Raw genomic sequence first — 21,245 nt, forward strand, 5'->3', positions numbered from 1 at the left:
ATTTGGAATTGAAATGAAAAAAAAAATACAAAAAGATTCCAAGAAACCAATCTTAAATAATATGGTTACAGCGCTCGAAACTAGACAGAAGATACCGGTATTTATGTACAGTCACCTGCGTTAATGTCTGCCACAGCAGAGCGTGCAAAAAATATCTGACACGTCTTACCGTACCGGCCCTAGAAGTAGTCGTAAAAGTACGGACGGCTGCCCGGGGCGCCAGGCACTACAGCAGGTCTACTACGAAACTCGAAACTCGAAGTTGGTATCGTACCGTCCCTCTCGCTCTCGTATTAAACAGTATAAGTGTCAGAGGGACCGCACGACACGAACAAAGGCAAACTAGACTTAGGGGCTGTTTCACCTTGCATTGATTAGTGTTAGCTGTCGGTTAAATGTGATGCCGTCTCCGTCTATTCGAACAAAACAAATAGAGCCGGCATCACATTTAACCGACAGCTGATGGTGAAACAGCCCCTTAGCTTATTAACTTTTATAGACTTATAGTAGTGAGTATCGGTATTCTGTCTAAAGCCGAGTTTAGACTTGCAAGAAAAATCGTGCAAGTTGCATTACATTGCGAGGCCGTTAAGGTGGGTCTACGCTAGACGAACCGAGCACGAGCGAAGCACGAGCGGAGCCGTTCCCGGCTTCGTCGTTCGCGGCGTCAAGCGTGGACGTACGCACTGCGAGCGCGAAGCAAATCAATTTGTGTTCGTCAAAAAACCGACAACTGGCGGAACGCAGCCGAGCACGAACGAAACGCTCGCAGCGCGCTCGTTCGAGGCTTGTAAGTCGGTCCACATTAGACGAATTGTGTTCGACTCGTGCTTCGCTCGTGTACGGTTCGTCTAGAGCCGGGTCCAGACGAGTGTAACGTGTAATGTAATCTATCGTGTAATGTAACACGAATTCTACGTGTGGACGTCACTACGAGCATTACATGTAACGCTCGGTGTTGATCCATCGGCTGTCGGTTTTTCGCGCGAACACAAAGGCGCTCGCAGTGCCGTCCACACTGTTGACGCTAAATTACACGTAATGTTACATTACACGTTACACTCGTCTGGACCCGGCTTAGCGTAGACCCACCTTAAAGCCAACGAGTTTGTAGTGGTCAAACGAGCGTCGCAATGTAATGCAATGCACGATTTTTCTTGCAAGTCCAAACTCGGCTCAACAAACACGACGCTTGTATCTCTAAAAGGGCGCCAAAGGCATGACTCGCCCGGGGCGCCTATGGCTAAGGCCTGCTTGGATTGTCGTCTGTCTGTCTCATTCAGTAGCCCATTCTCGATCAAAATATTACCAACTTTACAAGTGGTATTTCAATTATCAAACGCAAATAAATTGAGACAGTCATGTTAACGTATTACATGATTACAGCATTCTATTGATTCGGCGATAAACTATTAAAATAATACCTGGAATCTATCTTACTCAGTGCTATTATGTAATGACACAATTAGATATATAGTTAATTTTTGATAAAATAAAAACGATAGCAAAACGATGACATCGATAACCACACAGTGGAAAAAAATTGGGAGGGCCCTTGTGCCTATACTTGGTTTGAATAGGTATTTAAGAGCGTTTAGGTATACCTGCTGAGCTGGCAACGTTGCATTTTTTTAGTTTTTCTCGATTATTCCATAAAAATTGAATGAAAATTAAAAATGTTGTCTGATAGAACACTTCTTAATATATAAGTTAATATGTCTATGAACGGTTTTTCTAGTCGTCCAGTCGTCGGCTAGTCTATAACGAATAATTATTGGAGTGTTCTATCAGACATCATTTTTAATTTTCATTCAATTTTTATGGAATAATCGAGAAAAACTAACAAAAATGCAACGCTGCCAGCTCAGCAGATATAAACGCTCTTAACTAAATGTAAACAAACTTCAGCTGCTAAAGTTGCAGCAGCTGCTGCTGATTTTGAACATTTTACTTATCTATCATTGTAATACAAACTAGACTAGGGTATTTCAATACAGAAATGTAAATGTTTAGATAGTTTAACGGGGGCATTTCAATGTTTAAGACACCAATTGACGTTGTTTTGTTTACTTACATTTAAGTTAAATTCCTGTCCAAACCAAGTATAGTATAGTGTTTCATAAGATTTGAGTCTTTTAGCTCTTTTTTTTGGACTCGCCTCGATTTTTGGCGTCTAGAGGTCTAAAAGCCTAAAAAAGCTTTTAAGCTGTGACGCCTACTTAAATTCGAGAGCCGAGACTCTCCCATTATTATACCAGTTCAATGTTATGCACGATTGTGTTATACCAAATCTGTTATGCGAATTCATATTATGACAATTAAAATTAGGCGAAATAGGCTAGGTTTTCACCAGAGATGTGCGAGGATGTGCTGCGAGGAATGTGTTTTTCATGAACCAATAGAAACGCTTCATTTATCTCGCTCGCTCCGCTCAGCTGTTTCAACCAGAGATGTGCCACAGAATATACAATAGTACCTACTAACGACAGAATGGCCACGCTCCGCCCCGCACCGGTTCGAGTTACCCCACCCCTCAAGCGCAGATTGCAGGAAAACCGCAGGAAAGCAGTCGGGTGCGCGACGCGATGTATGTCGGCCGCACGGCACTAAGTTCGGGATTATTTTGCGAAATGGTAACGGTACCCTACCTACTTCCTTTTTCTAAATAAATAATGATTTCTGAAATTATCGCGATTAATACATGAAATAACTACCTACCGAATAATTCGTTTAAGTTTGTAGTCGTATATCTATTGTAATTGAAAATAATAATGCTTAAATACACAGACAGACACATTTTAAGTAGACTTAAATATTTTTTTTAGGTAAGATTAACGATTACATTGATTTGCACTATATAAACCATACCTACATAATATAAGCACCTTTAAATGTCATTGGTAGCACTTATTAGGATTTTGCGATAGTCAGCCCTGTGTATCTTACGCACACATTGACGCGTGTACAGACGTCGTCGTGCCTATGTAGATCCAAGAACGCGTATTTTGTACGGCGTGGCCGCCGTGTGGCTGAGCTGTGCGAGGCCAGGTAAATGAATTGTTTCTATTGGCTCATGGAAAACACATCGCTCGCAACACGAGGAGGAGAGGGAACACGAGAGGATAAGGAGCAATACGGTATTTGACAACTCCTGATTTTGCCATATCTTAATATTATTATGAAATATACATAAACAGATAGTGTTTAGCGAAGAGAAATTTAAATCGGTTGAAAATTGGATTTATAGTGATTTTTTGAAAAATCTATATACCCGTCTCTTTCTCAAACGCTTTTCTCTATGCCAGTATGTCTTTCTCTGTCTAATCTTGAATTTCAAATCTTTATAACTTTGTTATTTGTAAAGGTAGCTTAAAAATTGTTTTTCTATTCGATAACAGGCATTGTGTAGTTTTAATTTATAAAACATATACAAAATAGTCAAATACCGTATTAGACGTTTTCTTTGTCTAAAACTAACACAGTTGCACTGTTCGTAGGTCCCCTGGCACACGTAGGCGAGTTATCGTATTATCACGCAGTATCATTATTATCGTTCTTAACAAAGAAGTTTAACTGTTATTGCTGTACATAATGAGTTAATGATTTAATATAATCAAGATTACTAGCGCGATTACAGCTGACGGCTTAAAGTCGTAATTGTTTTTTAGGGTTCCGGAGCCAAGATGGCAAAAACGGAACCCTTATAGTTTCGCCATGTCTGTCTGTCTGTCTGTCCGTCCGCGGCTTTGCTCAGGGACTATCAATGCTAGAAAGCTGTTATTTTGCACGGATATATATGTAAACTATGCCGACAAAATGGTACAATAAAAACGATAAAAAAATTTTTTTTAGGTTTTCTCCCATAGACGTAAAGTGGGGGTTTTTTTTTTCTCATCCCACCCTATAGTGTGGGGTATCGTTGGATAGGTCTTTTAAAACCATTAGGGGTTTGCTAAGACGATTTTTCGATTCATTGATTTTTTGCGAAATATTCAACTTTAAAGTGCAAATTTTAAAATCGCTCTAAAATCTAAACCGGTGTGTGGAAAAATTTGAAAAAATTCAGGATGTAGTAAGTATATCAAACTTCCAAGGAAAACTATAACGGCTAAGTTTGCTTGAGAATTATTAGTAGTTTTACTCTTAAATAGCAGCTTAAGTTATAAAAAATACCTAAGCTTGGAAGATTCCGTATAAAATACGAAATCCTTAGAAAAATATTACTTATTTTTTTCGTAATGGCTACGGAACCCTATTTCGGGCGTGTCCGACACGATCTTGGCCGGTTTTTTTTAAAATAACCTTGTACCTAACTTAACTACACTATCAATCATAATATAATAAATAAAGTCATGGAAATCAGTTTCAACCCATTTCTTATTTTTACCAAGGGCGGAAAGGAAAAGGTAATATGCGTTTAGCGTGAGAGGTTGTTTGTTTGTGCACATACGAATGTTCCCGTTTATCTCCAGAACGGTTGGACCGATTTAAAGCGGTTGTTCTAATGATCTGATTAACTTGAAGTTTGGGACACAGAGCACTGATGACAATGCTATACATTACGCACCTTTGCGACAAAACTGTGACATCTGGTAATAGCGCAACTTTGGAGATAGCATAGTTTTGACGCTAAGAAGCGATTATATCAATAACGTCAACAAAAGTATGTTTAATAATGAAACATGACACGAAAATGTATTCATTCCTGCCGTGTCACCTAGTAACATAGTTTTAGTGCTAGTTCTAGTCTTAGTTTTAGGTGGTACATTTTGGAGCCAAAATAAACTTTTCTTTCTTTCTTTCTTTCTTTCTTTCATTTCGAATGATGTTCAGAAAGATTGTGGTAAATTAAGATATCGAACCTTCGGCAGAACAAGGGCATAATTTCAATGAACTAAAAGGATTTCCTTGCTCACCCGCGACCTTACGATAGCTAAGCTTATGCAAAATATGCGTGTTCATGCAGTTCCTCCTCCTCCACACTGTAAGAACACACACAAATCACACAACCCATGTATCACCACCGCCTTACTAAACTGACGCGTTTCAAACTCAATCAGAGCTCATCTTCAGAGCAACACAACCGTACACTGCTACCAGACGTGAGTCTAACAACTGGTAGCATGGTGTACGGTTGTGTCGATTTTTAGACAATTAATCCCTTGTACTACCGAAGGCGCGATATGATTTATTTATTAGATTTATCACAATACAGTGGCATACGGTAGGTTTGCTTTGATTATTACATAATGTTAAGCTTAGTACTTAGACAGTTTTTGATAAATGATAACCAATACTCGAGTCCAGAATTCGAGGCGAACCAACTTGACAGTTCATTACTTAAGCCGAGTTTAGACTTGCAAGAAAAATCGTGCAAGTTGCATTACATTGCGGCGCTCGATTGACCGCTACAAACTCGTTGGCTTTACGGCCTCGCAATGTAATGCAACTTGCACGATTTTTCTTGCAAGTCTAAACTCGGTTTTACACACAAATGTTGTTACTAATATGTAGCTAGCTACTCTGCCTACCCCATTTGGGAATACAGGCGTGATGTTTGTGTTGGTTGTGTGAAAAAAACTTAATATTGATGTTAGAATAAAACTTAAGACGAAATATTAAGAAAAGAAAAATAAAAGAAATCTTAAATTTTAAAGATTTGAAAAAAAAATGTTGAACATCGGTAAAGACGCCATCCGCCATTTTGTTTACTGACATTTCATATATGTCATTGTGCACTTACTGCCATCGGTTTGCTTGGAACTATTTCCGCTATTGTGAAATTTTCGTTACTATATTGAATTATTTTTAATTTGTTGCTATCCTTTTAGTCGTTTTTAGACTTAAAACTATGAAAATAAAGTCCAAGAGTGACAAACATTTTAATTCCGCGTCTACACAAGGTTATATCGACATACATATTCCTATGCCTATTTTTTTTTTCGGTCTGGTAATATTGTCAGCTGTCAATTATTGGTTACTTATATATATTTTTTTAAACTTATTGTAGTTTTTTGGTCATTCATGGTATTTTTTGTTAACTTATGGTAGTTTTCAGTAACTTACGGTAGTTTTAGATTAATTGTGGTGGTTTTTGGTACTTCTGGTAGTTTTTATTATCTTGACGTGTTTACTCTTATTGGTGGCGTTGTTGGAGCGGCCCTGTTGCAGCACGTCGCGGTGGCGCGCGATCAGCTCGAGCACGGTCATTTTCTCCAGCTCGGAGAAGTTCTTGCTCTTTGTGCCCACGGCGAGGGCGGGTTGCGTTGATGGCGCTTCTTGTTGTGGACTATGGTAGTTTTTGGTAACTTATGGTAACTTTGGTAACGCGTGGTAGTTTTTTTTATTATCCTGACCTGTTTGCTCCTGTTGGTGGCGTTGTTGGAGCGGCCCTGTCGCAGCACGTCGCGGTGGCGCGCGATCAGCTCGAGCACGGTCCGTTTCTCCAGTTCGGTGAAGTTCTTGGACCGCTCCTTGTGCCCCCGGCGCGCGCGGATTGCGTTGACGGCACTTCGTGTTGTGGACATATCAGTCTGTGGAAAGGGGGCAGGTTTAAGAAGAAAAGAAAAGTTTTAAGTAAAATGCTTTATTAGCCTGTAACGCTGCTTTTCAGCTGTAACGGTGCTCTTTTAACATTGTAACAACCACATTGCCACCGTACAGTCGCCATCAAATATTTCGGAGCGGCCACGGTGCCACAGAATATATAATAGTACTAACGTACAGAATGGCCACGCTCCGCCCCGCACCGGTTCGAGTTACCCCACCCCTCAAGCGCAGATTGCAGGAAAACCGCAGGAAAGCAGTCGGGTGCGCGACGCGATGTATGTCGGACGCACGGCACTAAGTTCGGGAGCAATAATTTTGCGAAATCGTAACGGTACCCTACCTACTTCCTTTTTCTAAATAAATAGTGATTTCTGAAATTAACGCGATTAATACATGAAATAACTACCTACCGAATGATTCTTTTAAGTTTGTAGACGTATATCTATTGTAATTGAAAATAATAATGCTTAAAATACGCAGGCAGACACATTTTAAGTAGGTTTAAATAAATCGAGGATATTCTGGCAGAACCGGATAAGTGTACAATATTTATTTTTTATACGGTTTTGCTAGATAAATAAAGCAGAAAACATTGAGTATGCCTATGTAACTTTAAAAAAAATTGCACTTATTCTGTTTTGCCAGAATACCCTCGAAATAGGTAAGATTAACGATTACATTTATTTGCACATATGAGTACCTTTAAATGTCATTGGTAGCACTTATAGTACTATACGGTTTTGCAATAGTCAGCCCTGTGAAGCTTACGCACACATTGGCCGCGTGTACAGACGTCGTCGTGCCTATGTAGATCTGAGAACGCGTATTTTGTACGGCGTGGGCCGCCCTGTGACGGTGGTAAAAAATATTGAAACATGAACTCTAATACCTTAATAACAGAGTGCATGTGCCGATATTTTAGACCACCTTGGCCGCTCCGAATATCTGATGGCGACTGTACAATCAAAGGTGCACGATGACATGGCTACAGGTCATATGCACCGTCAAAGTCCGAAAAATCGAATCTTAATGCTGACTGATAACTAATAAGTTATAAATGAGTCAATCAGCGATAATATTGGCTGTGCGATAAGCTGTGACGCTATGAATTCTTTGTTATTAACTAAATTACGTTATCATATAATTTGACTAACTTTTATTCATCAGGTATTGAATCCTACTAACATTATAAATGCGAAAGTTTGTGAGTGGGTGAGTATGTTTGTTACTCCTTCACGCTGAAACGGCTGGACGGATTTGGATGAAATTTGGCATGTAGGTAGCTGGACATCTGAAATTAAACATAGGCTACTTTTTATTCCGATGTTCCCACGGGATAGGGATAAAATCCCTAAACAACGACCGTTGGGCTTAGAGTCATGAGATTTGACATGATTGTCTTTAATGTAACGTCAATGAAAGCCACGATTTACTTTTCGGGAATTCCCACGGGAATTTTTAAAAATCCCGAAATTTTGAATTCGGTACTGGATCTAATGATTTACGTGTGCAGAGCCGCGGGTAAACACAGGGTAAACACTAAGTTATAAGTCCTACCTTTATTTATTTACTAGCCGTTACTAGAGACTCCGTTCGCGTAGAATTCGATTATCGCGGGAACTATGCAGTTTTCCGGAATAAAAACTACCCTGTCCTTTCCCGGGACTCGAACTATGGTGTATACCGAATTTCATCTAAATCGATTCAGAGGTTTAGACGTGATGAAGTAACAAACAAACAGACTTACAACAAAATGACAGGTCGCGTCTGTTGTAAGATTCATACTCACTCCTACGAGATATCAATAAAAATAGGTATTCAAATTAAGTGGTTAAGTTGAGCTGGAGCGCGCGGCACCCTGTAGTACCTGACGCCCGGTCGCCCCCCCATAAAGCACTAAATGGGCCTCTAGGTTTAGATCAAGAGTACCCGTCACAGGCTCCTTGAAAATATACATTTCTTAAACATGCTCGGAAATGAATGTATGCGTTAATGTCACGAAATGGAGACATGACGGTTCTCATTTATGGCTCCCTACATAAATAACTTCTTGGCCTAGGTCATGAAGTATGTATGAAAATCCATTATTGTCCGCTGCTCTAACTTTTTAAATTTGCTTACTAACATTAAACTGACAAACAGCCAACCACCACTACTCTGTAAGGATTTGCGATAGATGGATGGATGGATCGATGAAATATTTCCTCACATTCTTTGAGAAAAGCACTATACAAAGCTCGGCCAGAACAGGGATTGCTGGACTCGTTTTATCCGGCCTCGTCTACCCCGAACTCGTCCATCAATCCCTTACTTCATGGCCTCTGCAGTAAGTACAGTCGCCATCAGATATTTCGGAGCGGCCAAGGTGATCAAAAATATCGAACATGAACTTTAATACCTTGATAATAGAGTGCATGTGCGATATTTTTGACCACCTGGCCGTTCCGAAATATCTGATGGCGACTGTACTATTAATGCATAAACATTATCTTTAACATACTATATCTTATCGGCAGCATGACACGCACGTGAAGTATCCGATGGTTAATTTAAAATATGCTTAATTATCGTAAATCGTACATACTGAATATAATTACCGCATTACGTCGACTCGGAAGTAACCTACAGATGCTACGAAAAATCATAAGCCTGCGTTTTGACACAAAACACAGATAATTCAGAAGTAAATCTCCTGTATGCACTTCACTTTTCATACCTACGCTCGGCAGTCGCTCTAAGGTTGTCAACTATGGCTTATGCACCAAAAAACTATCGTGGTAGTGGCACTCGTATCTAGTTGTTTGATTTATTGTTGAGAATGAAACGGGAAGAATGGAAATATAAATGAATAACTAAAATATTTTTATTTTAATGTCATTGTTATATTAGATAGATAGATAGATAGATATAATCTTTTATTCTTCACAACAAAAGACATTGGCTTAGTAGCTAAAGAGTAATAAAACTAACAATTAAATAAAACATAAATTAAATAACAATTAAACAGATCAGACACATAAATGAGGAAGCCATGTGATGCCCTGAAGAACAGGCGCTGGTATTCTGCCAGTACCCATACCGAGTAAGGACGCCGACCAACGTGATAAACTCAGCGCAATCTCGTCATCAAATGAGTTTTATTATTCAGTGGGATCGTAAAGTAGCAAAATTTATTTAAGTATAGCATAGTATATTATAAATTTGTCACAGAAAATATCTGCGATGATTTCGTTATTGGCGAAATTCACGATTATTTAATTGAAACAACCGTCCACTGAACAGTCTTAATAACTTTTTTTTTGTTGCTCCATTATTGAACAAAAAAGTTCACAGACGCGTGTCTCAAGCGGATGGCACTCGCGCTCGCACTGGTCCCAACCGGTCCCAGATATCGTGTCCTTGAGCAGTGTCTATGTGTGCGTTGCTCGAGCGCACTTGTATGGAGATTGATTTCTGAACTACTTATCTGTGTTTGTGGTTTCGATCAGATATGGGCGAGGATGCATTTGCGAGGAATGTGTTTATCATATCATGAACCAATAATTAGTTTTTGGTAAAAACATATTTTTTAATACAAGCTTTTTTTGCTGACAGTACTTTTCGTTGGCTGTACTTGCATTGTCACCTAAACTACAAATGCATAGAAACTCAATGCCATTAACCGTCGAAGAGTTCCGTCCCGCGGACACGATCCTGGCCGAACTACCGGAATGTCACTACCAGATTATTGTATTGTCACGCAATTTACATAAGTATACCAAATTTCAAGTCAATACAACTACTGGAAGTTGGTCCGAATTAAACTTCCAAGATTTGATTACAGACAGACAGGCAACGGGACAGGTGAACCTAAATAAAAGCTTGTAAAAACAGTTAATTTACGTATCCACGCTTCGCCGAGCTGTTTCCGTTAGAGATGCTGAGCTGAGCGGGGATAGGTAAAGCCCAACACACACAGACGACGGGTGCGGGTCGTGTGCGGGCCCGCGACGCGTCGGGCGTTTTAGGGTTTGTCACATCTATCAGCATCGAATCGCATTTAGCTGGATCATTTTGGACACACTATACGCATCGCAAGTTAAAGTGTGCTGTTACAACATGCTTTCAGGTGCTAAAGTATGCTATCGCAGGCTTTTATCTGCTAAAGGACACCAACGCCGCAGTTGAAGTTTGAAACCGTTATGGATAGGTCAGACGTTATTGTCCTACCTAGCGTGTATTCTAGAAGCAATTAAAAAGAAGACACACATGGCAGTCGCATTTATAAAACGCCTTTTTGCACTGGGGGGTTAAAATTACGATATTTTGTATTCAACTAGACTCATTGATACCAAATTTAAATAGATTTGGGACCTTGAAAAACCTGTCCAAATGTCTTTAAGCAAGAGCAATATAGTCAGTGTCTTAAATTAGACCTCAGTAATAATTAAACAAATGAAACTGCAAGCTTGGGTTTGAACCCACGATCCTATGCTTGAAAGGCTGGTTAAAATAACTAGGCCACCACGGCTTTTTTTGTCGCGATATTTATCGTTAATCATCCTCCTCTTCGTACATGACAGTACCTTACTTTTTACAAGCTTTTAAGTACATATTTAGTTTGCCGTTTGTTTTTGCATCAAATCTTGCAAGTTATTTGACGCACTTTCAGTGGTCGCTTTGACTTGAAATTTAGCACACTTTAGAAAACTTATGACACAGAAATGTGGGCAGGCAACCGATGCGTTGGACTGACGACCTTGTTAGAGTGGTTGGGAAGAACTGGATGCGAAGGGCACGAGACCGAACTGAATGGCGTGGATTTGAAGAGACCTACACTCAGCACTGGGTGGATAATGGGTTGAAGAAGAGGGAAACTTATGTGTAAATCTGGTGGAAATACAATCTGGTAGCGATATTCTGGTGGACCGGCCTGGATAGTCTCTGCAGGACGGAACTCCTCAACGGTTAATGGCATCGACTTAAAATTTGGTACGGAAATGTAGTTTGGATGACAATGCAAGTAAAATCAACAAAGGTACAGTCAGCAAACGCTATAGTAAAAATGTTTTTTTTTACAACATTTTATTTATAAAGAAACTTGATCTCAAACTCAAGACTAGTTGTAAAGAATTTAAAACCGACTTAGTTTTTTTTGCAAGCAGTTAGTATCGGCGAATGTTAATTTATTTATGCGTCTTGTTGGAAAACCAGTTGGTTCAAATGTTCAATAGAGGCCAGCGTGTCTAAATACCTAGTTATAAATATTTTGGACGTGTATGTGTGGATATGATTGTAGTTTAAACCAGGTTTTTCGGACGTTGAAATGTTCACAGGGAACTGTCCCTGTCGCGCTAAGATATCAACAAGTTTGGCAAAGAACAAAATTTTTAAAATGGATTTTTTATAATACTCCTTGTCTAAGGCTGCGTTCCCACAAGATGTGCGAGGATGACACGTGTTGCGAGGAATGTGTTAATGATGAACCAATAGAAACGCTTCATTTACCTCGCTTCGCTCCGCTCAGCTATTTCCACTAGAGATTCGCTGTGCGAGAATAGGTAAATGGAGCGTTTCCATCATGAAAAACACATTCATCTCACTCCGCGCTCAAATTCCAAAAAATATTACAAATGAAACGGATACAAAATTCAGATCTATTGTCAAGAAAACATTAATATCTAAGGCGTATTATAAAGTTAATGATTATATCATGGACAGGGATATTTGGAAATAATTCCGATCCGCATTAGCGATCCCTTCAAATAGCGGAACTACTGTGTTACTCGTAAAAATAAAGTTGTGTTAAATACTTTAAAAATTTAAATCTGTTTAAAAAAATATACCTCGTTGAGTTTCTTGCCGGATTCTTCTCAACAGAGGTTTTTCCGAACCGGTGGTAGATTTTTTTGACATTCATAAGTGCTTGTTATAGCCTAAATTGAATAAAGATATTTTGACTTGACTTTGATTTTGACTTGTGATGTATAGATATCATTTAATAATATTGTAAATCTGTTAAAAAAAATACCTCGTTGCGTTTCTTGCCGGATTCTTCTCAAGAGAGGTTTTTCCGAACCGGTGGTAGATTTTTTGACACTCATAAGTGCTTGTTATAGCCTAAACTGAATAAAGATATTTTGATTTCGACTTTGATCTCTGGTGGAAACTCAGCATAAGGGTTTGTTTTTGCGTACTGCGGTAGCGGTAGGGAACCCTACTATCACTGATATTGCTGCCTCAACCTACGAAGTGCAAAATTCGAACTTCGTATCTTGCTGTCCCGCCGACGCTAATATTATTCAATACGAGAGTGAGAGGGACAGCCCCTCCGTTACAATTTGACTATTTCCTTGCATAGCACTTAATACGGCAACGACCTCTGCTCTTGAAAGTCACATCGCCTAGACTACATATATATAAAGCTATAAGACCATTATGTCATCATTTAAAACGACTTTTCGTATAACCTACTAGTTAATTTCAAGGTGTTTTGATGCACTAACTTATTACTAAATTGTCGTAAGACACCAGCCTTTTTGATTCAACGTAGACTTTAGTAGATGGTGTTAAAGTCTTAAAGAAGTTGTTTTGAAAATTTGCAAAGTAACGGCTGCCTGTTTTAGATTTTGACTCTGTTTTAATAGAGTCTATTAATTAAGTGTTCCGGTGTTAAAAGCTTTGATTAAGGTGCTCAATTTAACCATGAATAAAATGGCGTTTATAAAAAATAAGATAAAAAATTAAGAACAAGTCTAGAATTCTATAATTTAAAGTTCAACAGTCGAGACCGATTCAAAATCGGGATTGGTAAAAAAAATTCTTTGATGTAAATAATAATGTGTCATAACTGTTGAACTTTAAGTTACTTAATAGAGTTCTCTTTCCCGTTCTCTTTCTGTTCCTGCCCTAAAGGGTAAGGGAATTTGATTTATACGTCATTATCTAAGGTTTTTGTAGTTAGGTAGTATGTCGGTTTCATACTTTTTTTTTTTTTTATGGTATAGGGGGCAAACGAGCAGGCGGATCGCCTGATGGTAAGCGATTACCGTCGCCCATGGACACCTGCAACACCAGAAGAGTCACAAGTGCGTTGCCGGCCTTTAAGGTAGGAGTACGCTCTTTTTTTGAAAACTTGAAGGTCATAGCGGTCCGGGAATACCGCAGGCGATAGCTCATTCCAGAGTTTTGCTGTGCGAGGCAGGAAATTTCTGGAAAAACGCACAGTAGAGGACCGCCAACCATCTAAATGGTGAGGATGGAAGTGTTGTCGCGTAGGTCGGTGGCGAAAGGATGCGGCAGGGATCAACCCGAATAACTCCTCGGAGCACTCCCCGCTGTACATGCGATAGAGGATGCACAGTGAAGCTACATCTCTACGCAGCGCCAAAGAGTCAAGTCGATCGGAAACTCGTTGGCAGCCGACTATTCGAGTCGCTCTCCGTTGTATGCGGTCCAGAGGGAGAAGCTGGTACTGGGAGCCCCTGCCCACAGACTCTTTACTTTTACTCTTATTATAAAGAGGTGAAGTTTGTGGGGTTGTAGGAAGTAATCTCTGGATCTACTGAAGCGATTCAGATGAAATTCGGTATGCAGATAGATTGAGTCCCGGGGAAGGACATAGGATAGTTCTTATTCCAGAAAATTGCATAGTCCCCGCGGGAGAGCGACAAACGAATTCTACTCGAACGGAGTCGCGGGTAACAGTCTAGTCGTGGAATAATTATTTTATACCACCTACATACATGAATTACAAGTGTTTCACTGTTCATATGTCAAGAAAGATTGGCCCTTCGACATTTAATACAACGATTTTAACACGTCTATGAGTATTTCTCAAAAATTGGTTCCGTCATGAAATTCACAAGAACTAAGGACGAGATCATAAAACATAAACTGCATAGAGCATCCGAAACTTCTCGACGTCTGGAAAACGTCACGAAATCTTGTGAGGAAATAATCTTAATTTTGTAACTACATCGAAACTTTCTATCGGATCCAACAACAAAGATTATCCGACTGTTTATCACCTTTCAGTCGGACACTACAAAATATTACGCTATTGCAACAGACATGCATTCAGTTTCTTTGCGCGATAGAATCCGGAATACGTAAATTCTCGCCGACGAACTAAAGTCATCAACATAGCTTGAAGAATTACGCAAATTGAAGTGGCTATGGGCGGGCCACATCGCTCGAAGAACAGATAACCAAGCGCGTAAGCGCGTAGGTAAGTAGCATAGTAGAAAAAAGCAATCTGAGATATGTGTGCATAGGAGAAAATCGTGTCTGTACTCCTGTCCAGTGGTAGTGTAGGGGTATGGCACGCAGCACGGAATGCTGAGGAGCTGGGTTCGATTCCCAGCGCTGGTCTCTTTTCTGGTTTTTCTGTGCATCCATGTCTCAGTTTGTATTTTCGATATGGTTTTACGGGATGACCAAAGTAACAAATTTGGATTTGAAATAAAAAATACAAATAGACTCCATAATAACCAATCAGAACAGATAACTGTTAGGGGAGAAAAGTCCTCGAGTGGCGACCACGAACCGGAAGACGAAGCGTTGGCAGATCACCCAATAGGCGGACTGACTGACGACATCGTGAAATCGGCGGGCAACCGTGGATGCAAGATGCAAGTGGCGAGTTGTCGTTCATTGTGGGGCGTTTTTAACCCCCGACACAAAAAGATGGGTGTTATAAGTTTGACCGCTATGTGTGTCTGTCTGTGGCACCGTAGCTCTTAAACCGGTGAATCGATTGGAATGCGGTTTTTTTAATTTGAAAGCAGGTTTTCTAGCGATAGTTTTTAAACATGTTTTATCAAAATCGTTTCAGCCATATTTGAGATATTGAACTTTGAAGTGACAATGTCGTGGGTTTTCCAACTTTTTGTTGGTTAGGTTATAAGGGGAGGCCTTTGCTAGGCAATGGACGTCTTCCGGCTGATGATGATGATGATGACTATAACATATTAAGCTTCCAAGTGCGCCGCGGACACTTCATCATCCCAGCCTATATACGTCCCACTGCTGGGCAGAGGCCTCCTCTCAGAACAAGAGGGCTTGGGCCATAGTTCCCACGCGGGCCCAGTGCGGATTGGGAACTTCACACACACCATTGAATTGCTTCGCAGATTTGTGCAGGTTTCCTCTCGATGTTTTCCTTCACCGCAAAGCTCGTGGTAAATTTCAAATGTACCTAATTCCGCACATGATTTTCGAAAAACTCAGAGGTGCGAGCCGGGGTTTGAACCCTCTGCTTGAGAGGCGATAGTAGGTCAAACCACTAGGCCACCACGGCTTTTACACTTGCTATGGTCCAATTTGCTCTGCTACCTTCATATAATTTCAAACTTAAGACACAGTTTTAAGTACTTAGTTATAAATAAGTAAGCTAAACATTGGCAGAATCATCAATAAGCTGATGGAAAAGCTTCCAAAGCAAAGCAAAGGAAGCCCTTTGCCTAAATTTGAATTGAAGTTGAGTAAAAAAAAAAAACAAAGTTAGGCAAAGTAGAGAACCATTGTATGAATAGGTATATAGATAGAAACTTTAATCTTCATAACAAAAAACATGGCTCTATTCTATAACACGATCTTAAAAATAAAAGAATAAGGGGCTGTTTCACCATCCATTGATTAGTGTTAACTGGCGGTTAGGTGTGACGCCGTCTCTATTTGTTTTGTTCGAATAGACGGAGACGGCATCACATTTAACCGTCACTTAACACTAATCAATGGATGGTGAAACAGCCCCTAAATGTAAAAAAAATGTTAATAAATATAATATGGAAAACAAAATCTTACAAAACAGACTAAACCACAGAATAGATAGTACAAGTAGTAAAGTAAAGATACGTAACATAGAGTAGGTAGAGTATGAAGACCTAAATGACCTGCAGGGCTACTACGAAACTCGAAACTCGAAGTTCGTATCGTACCGTCCCTCTCGCTCTCGTATTAAATAGTATAAGTGTCAGAGGGACCGCACGACACAAACTTCGAGTTTCGAATTTCAAAGTAGCCCTGGAGGATACCAGGGGTTGGACACTGTAGTAGACATGGGTAATCTCAACTCCGCGAAGTGATCTGACTCACTAGATCCAGCTCCGGTGTCGGTACCGAATCCGCTTATTGAATCCGACTCCTTTATTGACTCCGGTTCTTTCGAGCGATTATTAATTTATCTATGGCCGATCCGGCCCGGCTCGGTTCGGTCGGTACCAAGGTCAAGGTACTGAACTGAAGTACCGATTCGTTTCGTCCTTTGATGTTGAAAAATTCTAAATTGTGTATTTTTTAAAGAACTCTGAGCTACTTTAACTGCCTGTCTAGTGATTCGAAACAATATTATGAATGAAAGTCTGTGCCATAGGACCTATTTTTCGTTGCAAGTTTTGCTTAATATTTCGTGAAATTAAGCGTAGCCCGCTCCGGTCATATTATATTGTGTTTTAATTATATCTAATTTCTTTCCAATATAACCGAGCGAGTAGTCCGAGTACCGACGTAGGTACCGGCTCACTCAGCGCCCGACCAAACGTAATAAGATCCGATCCGATCCGATCCGATCCGAGCCGAGAGCGAAAGCAGAGCGATTGAGTGTGGCGGCGATCACGAGCCCCTCGATCCGGCCGAACTTGGTCGGAGTCAGTAACTCCGGAGTCGATAAGATTTGAAAGGAGTCATTAAGGGATTCGGATCCGCTTGAGGATCTGACTCTTTTGAATCTTCAGATCCGGATCTACCCATCTCTACACTGCAGTTTAGGTACGTTCGGCCGGCGCGCCTAATCATTAGGCGCACGGCAGTGGGTTGCCGCTCGGCTCGCACGCTGGACGCGTCGCGCGCGATTTGTGTAGACCAGGTACGTAGGTACCTACTTATTTTATTTTACAAGAATGACTTCGAAACGATATAATCCGTATAATTTATATTGCTGTTTACGAATGTATAAATAAAAAGAAGATAAAGGAATCGGAATTATTATTTTTCAACATTCCTAAAGATATTGAAAGGTTGTTCTCCTTACTAATTTCCTATGTCCCTGCCTAGTAATAGTTTAAAATTCGTGATAAAAATATTTAATTGGTTGGTCAGAAATAATATATGGTTTCGCCAATACGGAAATCTTTAGTAGACAAAGGTAGTAGGTAGATAAGTAGGTTATTATTGTCATATATGCTTTGTTGTCATGTATGTTAAAATGCATTTACTTATTTATTAAAGGTAGTTTATTGAATTCATTTTAATACCCTCTGTTATATTTATTCATCGGCGAGTGGGAACCCTGTGCTTTTGGCGCCAAACCTGTTTCGAGTCAACGGTGCCCAACGGAATATGAACACTTGTGTAACATGATAAGTTTCAATTTCGCGTGCAAGTCGTAAGAGTAGGCAACGATTTATACCTAAACTTGATTTTTGTTTGAGAGATTCCCTTCTGTAAATCTGTACCGTAGTACTATTAGTTATTCTGTGCTGATACTAATGAATGGCAATCTTTAATTTATATTTTAGCAATCAAATTTTATTGAAACAAGCTTCTTTTGCTGACTATACTTTATTATTATATTCACATCAGTTTACCAAATTATAAGTCCAGCCCATTCATAAAAATAAAATAATAATAATAGAATTTTTTCTTCACCATCACATAATATATTAAACATACACTGAAGTTAAGAAATAAAATGAGAGTTAAATAAGTTTTATTGCTTTTTAGAATTACAAGTTACCTCAGAAGTTAAGTTAGAAGTTAACGGTGTTTTTTTTTTTAATTTAACATTAGGTGTACTAATCTAATGTTTTCTGTGTAGTTGAACATACTCAGACTTTCTTTCATTGCAATAATTTAAAAAATGTTTGAACCAGTGTAAGTATAGGGCTTTTTAGTCTCAAAAAAAAAAGTTGTTAAGAAAATGACAATTGTTAAGGTTTTATAAGAGTTATGAGTAAATTCTTCAATGAATTAAAAAATCTAATAAAAGTGTTATCATCAGAAAAATTTACAAAAGCGAACTTATCCCTAAAAGGGGATCTCTTCCAGCTAACCAAAATTGTGTGTGGTAAAATGAAAACAAATAATATACTTACCTATCTAAGATATAATAGGTTAATAGGTGTAATAAGTTTTTGTTAAAAAAAAAAAACATTCTAACAAAACTTTTTGCTGACTGTACTTTTAGTACAAATGCATTGTCATCCAAACTACATATATATACCAAATCAAGTCAATCTCATAACTAGAAGTGGGTGAAATAAAACTTGAACAATTTGACCTTAACAAACAAACAGGCTTTATAAGTTCAATAAAAGCTTGTAAAAAAGTATTAAACACTTGATTAATCAACATATCTAATCGAAAAAGGGCAAATAATGCATGGAATTTGCTACATAAATTGCAGATAGAATAAAGGAAATAGTTTGAGATAAGAAAGTTATTGTCATGCATGTTTGTTTGATAAAACTTTTCTATAAGCTCAATGTTCTTACAGTTATTTCAATTTAAAAATTAGGTACTTATTCTTTCTAATAATCAAGTAGTAATTATATTTTTTTAGGTTTTAAACTACACAATGCTCCTAGAAATGTAAATTAAATAAATCAATCACTACAGAAATAAAATAAAAAAACGAAAAAAAATACTCAAATATTCCTTTGTCTACATAATAATATAATCAATCAAAATAGGAGATGCCATGAAATACCTACCTACCACATTATAATTTTATGCAAATTACCTTTATGAAAAATTAAAAAATGGGTGTAGGTAGAGCAAGTAAAAAAATAAATAAGATTCTATTAAAAACAAATTATTATAGACCAACCTTTGTAACTTTCAAAAAGGTATCCAAAAAGCGCGGTATTTTCACTATACAGCCAACCACTTGCCCAACGAAAAACCACTAAAAAAATACCTGATTAATTTTTTTAAAGATAATATGAATGTCAGTTAACGTATTATCGAGTAGTTTAGAGCCAATCAACGGTTTAAATATGATTTTACATGTATAGATAACGATACAAATTATACTTGATAAGGTAACGATTAGAGTTTAAAAATTAAACGTCGAAAAAACATAGCTCTTGCCATCGATATAATGTATGCGTTGCCGGACCGAATCGTAATAAAATTATACACGGGCATAGCGTCAAATTACGCATCTCTCGCTTTTAGTTAAAAGGTTAACAGCCAATTGACTACAGTTTTTTTAATCAGTTAAAAATAAGGACATTACATTCGTTATACTCCTGTTTAAGACTCACTTGAGCTAGCGGGTTGCATTCCACCGTTCTCGAATTGCGTGGGCCCTTATTTTCATCTTGTTCACGTAATACCACTTTGCGAATAAATAAATATTTTGTATCAAAATGCAAGGAGGCAAAAAATATAAGATGACCACTATTACAACTGTCAAAACTGAACTTCACTCGGGCACTTGTGCCAAGTGCCATAGACAAGGTTGAGAAAATAATAAGGTTACCTTTTATAAATAGAATTTGGTGATGCTACTCGCCGGAAGATGACGCTACTAAGCCATAAAATCGTATGTTGTAAAAAACGAATCATTAATTTTATATTGAATGCGAATTATGGTATTTATGTTATGACTACTGTATTTTTAGTGATACTTTGTTCATATTTAACTGCTATTTAACACTAGAAATATTCAAGTAGTGATTGCGTATATGCCCATTTTATCTGACGCTCTACCTAATGCTCTACTCTACCAAATAATAATAATGAAGTTCGACAAAAACGAATTATTTCTTGTTACGAGAGTTAACAAGTATGTTCTGACGTTTTATGGGTGCGTTTCTCAATTTCAATGCTATTGAAACAAAAAGATATTCAAATTAAAAAAAAAACATACAATTTTTACATTTTTGCATTTGGTAGTTAGTTAAGTAACTTTTAACTGTTTTTTTTTTTCTAGTTACATTAACTCTTTAATGTACATAAAACACATGATATTAACAGATAATAAAACCAGACGTACAAAAGAGACCACTTCCATTAAATCTTGATTAACGGAACAAAGAAATTAGGTAGGTACTTAATTCCTATTGGGACCTTAATTGAATTAATAAAGATAAATCCTTTATGAATATGTATGTAAACTATGCCGACAAAATGATGCTGGCTGAATATCAGCGCTGGGGTGTTCTTAACGCTTCAGCATTATGCTGTGCCAGTGTCCGATTCACAACCGCAATGACACATACCTTTGTGTTGTTTTTTTTTGTACCTAATAATATTGTTATCTTGTGTTGTGAATAAATATATTTTCTTTCTTTCTGTCTGTCTTTAAAATGGTACAATAAAAATTTCTAAAATATATTTTTACTGTACCTCCCATAGACGTAAAGTGGGGGTGATTTTTTTTCTCAATCCTTTATTAATATAAAAATAAAAACAAAAATATGGAAAAATAATTTCTATTTGATTGGTATGTTGCCAACAGAACTCTACATCCAGTAACCGTCTGAGAAAAACTTTAAGGGCCCGTTTTACCAAGTAGTACGAGTAAGTAGTTTTAATAAGTTTCTGTTCTATGTGACATATATATACAATACCGTCTTTGTCTGTTTTCTTTGATTAAACAGTGACGGCAGCATATAGTTACTAATCTATCACTTATGATGATAACAGGAACTTGCTTGATAGACGATGATCAATTAGTGTTAAAAAATTTAAGAACCTACAGTAAAACT

At 38.2% G+C, this 21,245-nt stretch overlaps 1 protein-coding gene across 2 annotated transcripts in view; it reads right to left on the reverse strand.

The window, feature by feature from the left end:
- Positions 1–19,882, reverse strand: part of LOC141443185 (uncharacterized) — a 35,742-nt gene extending 15,860 nt beyond the window's left edge. Inside the window, exons 1-2 of one of the 2 annotated variants that reach the window (XM_074108398.1) lie at positions 19,797–19,882; positions 6,357–6,533 (exon numbers count right to left, since the gene is read on the reverse strand). In XM_074108398.1, the coding sequence (XP_073964499.1) occupies positions 6,357–6,527 (171 nt within the window). In that variant the 5' untranslated portion in view covers positions 6,528–6,533; positions 19,797–19,882. Of the gene's footprint in view, positions 1–6,356; positions 6,534–19,357; positions 19,633–19,796 lie in introns of those variants that run through there. The other variant, XM_074108399.1, reaches the window with a different exon arrangement.
- Positions 19,883–21,245: the final 1,363 nt, after the last annotated feature.

The sequence above is a fragment of the Choristoneura fumiferana genome, chromosome 27 (assembly GCF_025370935.1).
Source record: "Choristoneura fumiferana chromosome 27, NRCan_CFum_1, whole genome shotgun sequence".
Lineage (NCBI taxonomy): Eukaryota > Metazoa > Arthropoda > Insecta > Lepidoptera > Tortricidae > Choristoneura > Choristoneura fumiferana.